Source organism: Tasmannia lanceolata, unplaced genomic scaffold (assembly GCF_043159265.1).
Source record: "Tasmannia lanceolata isolate RefF3 unplaced genomic scaffold, GAP_Taslan_0.1 ptg000024l, whole genome shotgun sequence".
In the NCBI taxonomy this organism is placed as follows: Eukaryota; Viridiplantae; Streptophyta; class Magnoliopsida; order Canellales; family Winteraceae; genus Tasmannia; species Tasmannia lanceolata.
The window spans coordinates 11,166,902-11,178,814 of NW_027518701.1; the positions used below are offsets into that span (position 1 = coordinate 11,166,902).

Sequence of the window (11,913 nt, forward strand, 5' to 3'; positions counted from 1 at the left end):
TCCCGACATTCTGATCTATAGAAGTGCGGTTCCTCTATAGATAAGAGGGTTGGGATTATCCTATGGAAGCGATTTTTTGTCAACAGCCTATTTACATTGTGGCTCATCAAATCGACAGTTTGGATCATCCTACGGTGTGCCTATCAAATGGATCATCTATAGTTTGCCCATCAAATTGACGGTTTGGATCATCCTAATTTTTGAAAAAATAATGGACTACACAGGCTTACACAGTATAAAATCTCATAAGAGATGTTGCCTTTGTAAGAGATTTTGAGACGATTTAGTATTCCAGTTACTGATAAAGTGAGAGAATTTAGGGATTTCCAAGTTATCTACATTAACTAAGGGTAGAATGGACAAAAGAAAACAAATTAAAAGCAATTAATGTACTATTGGTTATTTTTGGAAACTTTTGCGGGGATTACGGAGGATACGTTCTTATATGGTGGTTTTGGTAGTTTCCCAAAAATTAGTCCATCCATATCTGACAACTCATGGATTCCTAAACGGGGCTGAAGAGAGTCAATATTACCATCTTTAGACAGAGCCTGGCTTATATATATGAATGGTTGTGTGATGGATTGAAGCGAAGGAGAAAGGTTAGTTGTAAACATGGGTTTTGGAGAGAGTTTAGGTCATGGTAAGGGTTTCAACTACATGATATTACTGGTTGCTGTTTCATTTGCTTTTGTTTTAAGCAGCTACAATGTGGAAGGAGGAAGAATTCTTTCTGAAGAAGATGAATTTGAGATAGAGAAACAACTCAAGATTCTCAATAAACCAGCAATAAAGAGCATTCAGGTATATCAGTTGTTTCAAATACAGACTTATTAATTACTTATGGCACTAATGTAGATTATAGATGTTATTGAAATTCATAATTTTCTGTGTGGTTATAAATTCACCCCCTTCTAGGATAAATTCACCCCTTTTCACCTTTTGCCCACTGACTAACACGCCTCACGCCCTCACGACTTCCTCTCTCATAAACTGTACGCACCGTCAGCACTTTATCTCTCAACACAACTCCTTGTGGGGAAACAAGTGGATGTTTTAGCCTTTTAGGTCTTTGAACACCTATTAAAAAAAACACTTGGCCCACCTTATTCAAAGATTCAAATCCTTCATTTGTTGTGCCCCAATGTAAATAGGCCTTAGCCCATAAAATCATCTCCATGGTGAGGGATGCCGACTGACAGTGGGTGAATTTATCAATGCCCAATATTTATCCAAAAATTCATAGGGGCCCAACTTGTTCAAAAATTCCAGACCATTCATTTGTTTGCCCTGATGTTAATCGGTTTTACTCCCCAAAATCATCTCCATAGGATGATGATCCTAACTCTTCAATTTGTTATACGGTGCCCTCCATCATTAGATCTGAGGGTTAGGATCATCCTAAGGAGAAGATTCTATGGCAAGGCTTATTTACATCGGGACCCACAAATGAATGGTTTGAATCTTTGAAGAAGGTGAATTCATTTATTTTTTTTAATTGTGTTTTATAATGTTTATCAATTTCTCTCCCATTAGCAGTCCGAATCTGTTTTACCCTTCGATCAAATGAATTTTCTATTCATTTCATGAAGGATTGACAAGACAGAACGAGTTTTGGACTTGTGAGTCATAACATAAACCAGAGTAGTGAGAGTAAAATCGTCAACAATAGTGAGGAAGTAGCATGCCCCTGTTTGTGGGAGAATATTTAGTGGTCACATCAGCTTTTTCTTGCTGACATTAGCAAAATCTTGTCTTGAAAATGGTGGTCTCTCTTTCTCTCTCTACCTTCTCTCTCCACTCATCATAATATCTTTCTCTATTTAATGCTTGTCCCCTCCTTTGTCTCCTACCTTTACCCACATAAATCCCAGGAAAAAAAAAAAAAACCCGGCAACCAGACGGAGCTAGAGATGCAATTTCCCCATATGTCAAAGTGACTTAAGAATATATATTTTTTGCAGACAGAACATGGAGATATTTTTGATTGTGTTGATATCAACAAGCAACCTGCTTTCGATCATCCATTGCTTAAGAATCACAAAGTTCAGGTATGATAATTAATTTATTTTTTGGTGAACCTTTTTTTATTTCATGTTATGTGTATGTCTGGAAATTATATTTCATCCAAATGCCATGGACTCTATAAATTATTGCAAAGTAGAGTTAGGCGAAATCTCACTTGATGCTTTACATCTGTGAGTTGGTCTACATTTATCAATTTCAAGTAAATGATGAATATAAAGGATTTCTCTCCACTTGATTGGTGCTGGAGAGGAATCCAAAAGAAAAAAGAAATAATATAAGATACAATAATAAGAATCTAAAAAGATCTCTTTGGTGAGATTTTATCCTGATTTTTTAGATGCCACAAAGAGTGATTTCCAACATAGCAAAGTCAAGTTTGCAAGCTCCCATTGTAGTAGAGTTCCAATGTAGGAATATCAATGTTTACATGGCAAGCTCCATGCAAGTAACAAGTTCCAAGACAAAGGAAAATCCAAGAGTCAAGTGGTCGAGGGTCAAGTGCTTAAGTGGTCAAGCTTATATTTGCATCACTCCTTTGCCATTCTATTTCAGCATTTAGTTGTGTAAAATTTCCTTATATATAGATTAGACCCAAATAGAAAGGGGATGATAATTCTGTAAAGATTAGCTGTATATGCAAGGAGAGAAACTTAATTTAAGATACTTTTCCATTCTATTTCAACAATTAGGTATGTAAAGGTTTTCTTATATGCGCGCAGATGAGACCCAGGTCCGTTCGGAAAGAGATGAACAGGGATGGAGGCTCATCAGTACAGAAATCGTTGCAAATTGGGCTCAAGGATGGGGGGTGCCCAACAGGAACAGTTCCCATCCGGAGAATTCGGAAGAAGGACCTCATTAGGACAAAATCTCCATCAAATATTCAGAACTATTCTTCTAAAATCCATCCACTCGAATCAGCTGACTCCCCCAGTGGAGTTCAAGTAAGTCGTGTTTCATTAATCGATTCTTATCAAGCTTTGATTGATGCATTACTTTGATTTGATCCTTAAATAATGAATGTTAGAAATTTATTGAGAATTATCCTTCTCTCTCACACCCTTCCTCTGCTCTTTTCACTTTCGTCATCTCTTAATTCTCTTTGTACTCGAATGCCTTAGGCCATAAACTTGTACTAACTTAGTAATGGAATCTATTTGTTTTCAAGAATACATTCTTAAAAGCAACTGGAGACACATATTATGGAACCACCTTATTGATCAATACATGGAGCGTAAATGTCTCGCCAGAGCAAACTAGCTTGGTTGGTACTTGGGTTGCGAACCAACAAGACAATATTCAAGCAGGATGGATGGTAAGTCGTATCTCTCTCTTACCTCCAGATCTAAAGCTACTTAAACATTGTGTGTGGTATCTAAGTTGAATGAAACAATCCAAAACATTCAAATATGTAACATTTAATTACACCATTTTATATTAGAATCCTTCTTTTCAAGGTTTGTTATAATCAAATTGACTTCTATATGTAAGAGAAGGTGTTTATGAGGCAAGGGTATGCATTACCAAAAGAAGGGCTCAGTTGATTGTGTTCTATTTGCAACCAAAAACACAACCATTAAGTCCAAATGAATATATTAGAGTCTCATTTGGTACCCGTAAAAATTATTGGTACATAATCTTATTTGCATATAGTGTCATTTTCAAATGATCTTAATTGCAAACAATGGTTATAATTATTTCTATCATATTTAATGGCTTCTAAGGTGGCAATGATGTTTCATTTTTTTGTAAAACTAACTTAAAATAATCTCTTTTCTTTACAAATAAAGACTGATTGTTGTGGTATCCAAAGAGGCCTTAATTTGTAATACAATACTAAATTTTAGATTTTTTATCTAGTCTTCAAATGCCTAGACTCACTTTTAAAACTTAGAATTCTATATAATTGAGTTGTTCATGGATCACTCAGGCACAACCACGGCTATTCGGCGACAGCAAAACGCGATTGTTTACATTATGGACTGTAAGCTTCAAAAGACTGCAACTAGGCTCATCTTTTAACCTAGATAATCAAATAACTTAAATATTTTTTTGTTGTGTTCAACAGAATGATAATTACAAAACAGGTTGCTACAACACTTTCTGCCCAGGTTTTGTACAAGTTAGCGAAAGGATAGCTCCTGGCATGGTTCTGCCAGTTTCTGTCTACAATGAAACACAGACCGAAATCGAAATTGCCGTGGAAAAGGTAAAAAATTAAAATTGCTGTATTTCATTTTTTGAAGAATGTTAAGTACTAGTTAAAGTTCCATTCTATAGAAGCAAAGTTATCTTCCAACATGAGTAAATAGTAGGAATTATCTTTATCCCTTCTTAGTTTTATTAAAAGGAATTGTCTAAAATGATGCTAAGTGGGGAGTGTAGCATTCTAATCTTGTATTTATATCTCAAATTCTATCTCATGTGTAATCCTATCCCTTAGAATAATAATTTGAACATGTATGTCTGGATTACCACAATCAGGAATCAGAATCGGCATCCTTTTCCGATTCTGATTGTAATTTCTACAGAAATGGAATTGAGAAAGAATTAAAATAAAATTTTAATTGAAAAAATTTCAATAAAATTTTTATTTCGACTATGGCAGAATCAGAATACCACCTCTTGGGGAGCGAAATAGGTTCTGGCATTTACCCCCTTTAAGGCTAACCCGATGTCAATTCCACTCTTGCTTCTATTTTTTTTTTTTTTTTGAACCAAATGCTAGAATTGGGCAGAATATGAATTAGATGTGAAACTCCAGCATCTTATTCCAGATATCCTCAAACACCTACGTTGGTAGATATGACGAGATAATTAGAAATTTTTATGTAAATATCAACAAAATAGCAAAGGAAACTATAAATCTAAAGAAACTCCTAGAAGGTATGGGAAGGCAGTTGTCTTTTGTAGAAGTTCCTAAAAACTAGGAGAATAGTGATAGAATATCAAATATCATTGAGTTACTTTGAAGTCTAGAGTTCTCTAAGTGGTTGAAACTGATATAATTTAGGGAGTTGTGTAGTGTTTTGAGAAAGTAAGAAAGATATCAAGCAATATCATAATAGGGTGCTTCTATATCTGTAATGTAGCCTAGTTTGTAACCAACCAAAATAATTTTTTTATAAATTATCTTTATTCAATACTATATTTTGCTGTTATGGGGCCACCATCAAGCTTCTAGAGAGTAGCATCAAGTTATATGGGTGAGAGTACCTATGGCTGGCCTATGGGGCTACTAAACATAATGTCTAGCCTACATGCTATCCGGTGAGACTACCTATCATTCTCCTATATTTCTTATCATCTACTGCAATACCAACCTCATCATTATCTACTATATATCTAATCCACACTTCTTGATTACGCTTTTTGTGTAATTTTTCTGACTTATAACCATGATTTTAAATTTCGACCGAAATTTATGATTTCGGTGGAGACCGACACTGAAATCACCAAAAAACGAGAAATTTTGATTTTTCCGAAATTTCACCCAAAAAACTTGTTTTTTTAAATTAATTTAATATTCCACCGAAATTTAATATTGAATAAAATATTATTTTCTTTGTTGTACTGGATTTCGATGGAAATTTCAGGGTCCAAAATCGAAATTTTAAACCTTGCATTAATTGAGAAAATTCATTACATAAGTTTTCATCAGTAGATCCAAAAATAGTGCCATCTACATAGACTTGTACAATCAAGATGTCTTCGTTTTTCCACTCAATGAACAATTTTTTATCTACTTTGGTCTATATCAAAAGCTTTCTCAATTAGAAATGTACTGAGCCTTCTGTACCAAGCTCTAGGAGCTTACTTTAAACCATATAGTGACTTGTCAAACTTGAAAACATAATTTGAAAATGTGTAGTCTTCAAAGCCATGAAGCGGCTCAACATACAGTTCATTATATAGCCCTTCAGGAATTCACTTTTGAAATCCATTTAATATAAATTAAATCCTTTATGACAAGCATATGCCAAAAGCATTATGATAGCTTCCAATCGGGTTACAGCTGCAAAGATCTCATAATAGTCATTACCATCTTCCTGATTGAGCCCTTGGCCAACTAACATAATTATGCAATTTTCATTTAGTTTATTTATATAAACCCATTTTGTTTCTTTAACTGGATGATCACTAGGTTTATGAACTAACTTGAAGACATTGTTTCTCTCAAACGGGTTTAACTCTTCTTGCATAGCTGTCCTCCAAAAGTCATTTTTTCAGCCTTAAGGGTGGATTTTTGCTCTAATTCAGACAAAAAGACAGGTTTGCACTAATGTTCCTAAAATATGATCCGATCTTTACCCCTTGTGATGATTCACCTAAGATGATTATTTGAGAATGATAATGTAGTAGCCTCTTTTTCTTACGTGGTTCCTCTTTCTCTACAACTTCCTCAAGCTCAATATCTTCCATTTGATCTTCAGCTGGTTCGTTTGAAATTTCTTGCATATTCCCTTCATTTTCATCTTCATGTAACTCTTTCTTACTTAATTGATCAGACTTATCAAAGGTTACATCCACTGACTCTTCTACGACCAAATTCCTTTTGTTAAACATTCTATAGGCTTTACTATGAGTTGAGTACCCTCGGAAAATTCCTTAAATCATTGAATTTGTGTAAGTTGTCTTTAGTGTTTAAGATGTACCATTTACACTGAAATACTCTAAAGTAGTTAATGTAAGATTTTCTATTACTCAACAACTCATTGTGAAGCTTGGGATCCGGGTTCCGGTTGGGTCCCCGTCCGCACCTAGAGGTGTAGGCTTAGCTGGTTGGTTTGTCAGCGTTTGCTCATTTTCGATTACTGTGATTGTTTTTCCTCTCTTTTCCGTGAATTTAGGATAATGATCTGAATTCCATGAAAAGGGTTTAGTGTAACCCACTTCAATGATTTTCCAGATTCAAATGTCTAAGGATTTCATGTAGCTTTTCATACACGCTTTCCAGTACCCATAGTTCATTCATTAAAGTACACCCTAAAGATTGATTTATCTTTTATATTTCCAGAGATGGATGCCATTTAGAGTTATCTTTTAACTCTCAAACGGTTAAGTTCTATTTCGAGAGCCCAAAGATCTGATACCAATTAATGCCCAGGTAGGCAACCAAGAGGGGGTGGGGGTGAATTGGTTCTCTTTGAAATCTTTTCCCTAAGGCTTTCTAAATTTCCTTATGAAAACTTTGATTTACGATGAATAGAGGAATTAATAAACTGAAAGGAAAAGATCAGATAGCACTGAAATTTTAGCAACCTGTAAGAAATAAAGACACATAACAGAACATGAAGATGCAAAGATATAGGGAGGAAAAGGAGAGTGCACCAGTTTATAGTGGTTCAGCCTATACCACACTAGGCCTACTCATGAGCAAATCCACTATCGTTTCCACTATTTGCCTTTGTTAATGGTAAATACTCCCCCTGTATAGCACGTACAAGTCTTTCCTAAGCTCTGACCATGATCTTTTACAACCACAGGTTCAATTGGTGTCCCGTTCATGTATCTTTTTTTTTTTTTTTGAAATGGCAAGATGAATTCATTAAAAAGGAAGGGGACTGAGGTGGGCCTCAACCAAAATTAGAAGAAAATAAAACAACAATAACAAGAAAGACAAAACTCAGGGAGGAAGGAAGTCAAACCACTCCAACTCCAACCCCCTAACCCCACTTCTAGCCAAGGAGTCCGCCTCCCCATTAGCAGATCGCCGAACATGATTGAAAACAATAGATGAGCCCGCAATTAAATCATCTATTTCATCAAAAATAGAAGAAAATCTCCAAGGAGGCGACACCAACCCCTTCAACCATTTAATCACATTCAAAGAATCTCCCTCCACAATAGTGATATCCATGCGATCTCTCTCAAGCCTTTTTATGCCATGATAAACCGCCCTCACCTCGGCCCCCGTTCACGTATCTTTTAGAAGAGAAATATTGATATGCCTTCTTCAAAGGCAGATACACTGCTTCAGATCCTCTTTCTTCTTTAGTAACTAAGTATAATGAAGGCCTAAGAAGAACCCTTCGCAGGTTCAAGGCACCAAGTGAAAGAGTATTAAATAAAAAGCGATTTTGCAAGTATGAGACTGTATTCAAAGTTCTATAAATCCTTCTCCTAGATTGATCTTTATATAAGAATACAAACTATTATTGTTGGGGATACAAAAATGGTAGACTTTGAAGCGAAGAGATTGATTAAAAAACTAGCCTTTGTCGAGATTTTCTAAAAAATACCAGGACCAGACGTCTGTCCTGGACCCATAGACGTCTGTGGCTACTAGATAGACGTATGTTGAGCTCGCTGAATTTGTTTTCCATTTCAAACATGATTTTAAGATTGAAGAAAACCATGTATTTGAACTTATGTGAAATGTTTTGGAATTTTTAGAAATGATTTTAGTTTCTCTTTACGGCGGTTTGAAATCGTTTTGAGTTACGCCTTGAAATGCATACTAAGGGAACCTTTCAAATACAATCTAAAATAATGATGAATCATGATCTTCCAATTGATTGCGCTGACTGCAGATTTATCCTTGGGCTTTGTATTTGGTCTCCTCCAGTTCTCTTGAGCTCCGTGAGCTCTTGCTTCTAACTTAAATTTGGCTTTGATTTAGTGCTTTCAAGTGTGATGGTCTACCTTTTAGATGGATTTACTCTCTATAACTCATCTGAGCAACTTCAATAGCTAAACAATATCAAAGCCTTTAGTACTTTAACATATTGATCAATTTAGGTTTTTAATCATCAAAACTGGGATTCAGGCTATACTGTTGAAACCTAGGGCTAATAACGTAGAAGGTTACCTTTATGATTAATGCTTAAAAATAATATTTTTACCCTACAAGCGTGCATATGAGGACTTGTTTGTCAGATCAAAACAGTTGATCTTGTAAACATAATAGGTCAATGTACATGTTCCTTGTCTTGCCCTGAATGAACATCCCACATATAACATAAAGAATGGCAAAAATAAGATCCTAGAGACACCGATTGGAGACACTCTCACCACTTGGATACACCGATTTATCATGAAAAAAAATTCCTAGCTACCAGACATGCCCTAAAAAACCTACTCAAACCGACATTCAACTGTTTCATTTTCTCGCATTTCGTTTCAATGACTATTCTTATCTCACAAGTTTTTTCCCCTCTCCTGTCCCCAAATCCTACGCCGTTATCATGTCCAACTTAACCAAGACCTAGGACACACTCTTCGAAATGGATCGTGTGACCCGGATATCAAGATAAAAAATGGACTCCGAAATGGATCTGCCCTGCTTGTGATCAAGACATAGGTGGATCCAATCGGAAGAGGATCCCTTAACCCTAATCATATTTTGATTATTAATATACGCCCTTACTCTTATGATTATTGTTTTACCTACGCACCTGGTTTCTTTTTTGAATTGTAATGTTTTTTTCTGATAGGATTTAGCCAGGGGAGGTTGGTGGCTAATGTGGGGACCGAAGCACGAAGATGTGGGATATTGGCCACAACAACTCTTCCAGAGCTTAGCTGAGAACTCTACGTTTATTGGATGGGGTGGACAGGCTTTTAGTCCACCAGGTAGCCCCCAACCTATGATGGGAAATGGCCATTCAGGCAACGAAGGCTATGGAAAGGCATGTTACATTCGCAATGTTAAGCTCTTGAATTCCAAAGATTACCACACACCTGACCCTAATGAGACTGATGGCTACGGTGACAAATGCTATGCTTTGTCTGTCCTTTCTACTAGCCCTGAATATGAGTTCTATATTGGGGGCCCTACTTGCTAGATAAGTAAGGGTATATCAATAAAATAGTTTAAGTATCATGGATAAGTGTACTTATGTGTAAGAAAAATACTTTCAGAATGAGGCTCAGCTCCGTTCTAGATAGAAATAAATACCATGCTGTAAATGATGAAATTTTCTCTCAATCTCTTCGCCTGGGAATATGGTTATAGGAGGAAATTCCGTCCAGCAAATGGCGGTCCACTGGTAGTGGGAAAACAAATCCAAAATTTAATTAACATAGATTTTGGAGGGCCACTGATCGCTAGACAGACTATACCACATCACTGTATTCTTAGGTCAGAGATAACCAGTCTGGCCTGGGTGGCGTCGGCGTCCGACCATCAGATATGCTTGATTTTGGTATGAAAATGTACCTAGGGCTTTTCCTCATTTGTGGGTGTTAGAATATGTGAGATCTCACCGTAAGATTGGGTTGAAATAGCACCGTTGGATGATCATGGCGGTAGATTAGGTAAGTTGGTTAAAGGTGGTAACCTTGCTAGATTAGGCACCTAGATTAAATTAGTAACTTGGTTAGGACAAAATATTCTAACTGAGGGGAAATCTACATGTAGATTCTCTTTGTAATTCATCTAAGATTGGTGAAAATTTTCAACGGTGGTATTTCAACCCAATCTGACGGTGAGATGTCATATATTCTAACTGAGGGGAACCGTAAGTGATGCCCTAATTAGTGACCTTGAAACGGTAGAATACATGAAAAGAATGTAACATCTCATAACAAAAAACTTTAGGTAGATCTCAAACCTTGTACATGTAGATTTCCCCTAAGCAATCAAATGCATTATATCTTTATCTATATCACTATTAGAAGTGATGCCCTACAACTCCTGCAATTAATTAACAGAATTTTGTTAAGTATAATGGCTCATGTTTTATGCTAAAGCAATGATGTAACAACTTAGACCCGTCTTATTGGACAATTTAATTTGGGGTAAATATGTGCTTTGTAGAACTAACGGATTCCCATTGAATTTGCCAAGCATGACGAGAAGGTTGGTATCTGTTTCCGCTGTAAATAAAAAACTAGAATGGACGAGAAAGTCAATGCAAAACGAACAGAGTAAAAAAGCCCCTGGAAGCTCCATAAATCACAGTTTTTGTATTGGATGTTGCAGTCTATTTATATTCTATGTTTCTGTGTTTGTAATTACAGATTTCCAGTCTTTCTATAGACTTATTGATGGCTTTTCACCCACTGATCAAGGCTGTTTAGTGCGGGTTCAAATCTGACAATTAGATCGCACCCAATCATGAGCCAATGGTCCAGATAGTAAAACCCAATTCGTCCCATAAGACCCATGTTTGGTTACGCCATGAGACCAACATTGCTTGTTGCCAAAGTGAAAGTTATTTGTAAAGCAATCTCCCAATTTCTCACAAGCTTTACATCCACACGTCTTCATGTCCTTCTGCTATGAAGTACCAGAAAGTAGGGGTGCAATTCGGTCGAGTTGCATGAGGTTCCTAGTCATGCCAGAGATGGCATTGCCTCAATACTAACCCAACTTGAGCCCTGGATAATGGATTGGTGCGGGTGCTTAAGAAGGATGAAGAGAACGCAAGAACACAAGTAAGAGAAGAAGAAGAAAATGGGAGCAATGCTCAACCCAAATGATATTCCATCAATTACATAACTTAATCTAAATCCAGAATCCCGTATAAAGATGATTTCTAACCCTTTAATTAAAAGAAAACCAAAGAAAATCCCTCCAACTTCCTCCACAAACTAACTTAGGGACTAACATAACATTAATTGCGTTAGAACTCAATAACTTTGACTCGCTTGGGAACCCACAGATACAATCAACTAAAATTGTCATATCTCACTAACCACTTATCCAATTTTGGAGAACAAATACTTGTTGTTGGAAACATCTCAAAAAGACCTACAACTTTGTAGTCTATCATTTTCCAAATTTTTTCCATTTAGAAGTCCAAAAATCAGGTTAAAAAATAGGCTGCATCATTACTACGGGAATGCACCTTGGAACTCCACCAAAGCATCTTAGTCATGACATGGCTGCCATGTTGGCACTGCATCATCATCTCCGGGTGAGAAAGAACTCACCCAAGA

General features: G+C 36.3%; 1 protein-coding gene across 1 annotated transcript; it reads left to right on the plus strand.

Annotated features, from left to right (window-relative positions):
* The first annotated feature begins 608 nt into the window (after positions 1-608).
* Positions 609-9,947, plus strand: LOC143857310 (protein neprosin-like). Its single transcript, XM_077367730.1, has 7 exons — positions 609-804; positions 1,965-2,051; positions 2,748-2,972; positions 3,197-3,343; positions 3,959-4,012; positions 4,097-4,237; positions 9,465-9,947. Exons 1-7 carry the CDS (start codon positions 616-618, stop codon positions 9,813-9,815), a joined length of 1,194 nt encoding a protein of 397 aa, XP_077223845.1. The 5' UTR covers positions 609-615; the 3' UTR covers positions 9,816-9,947.
* The last annotated feature ends 1,966 nt before the right edge of the window (positions 9,948-11,913 follow it).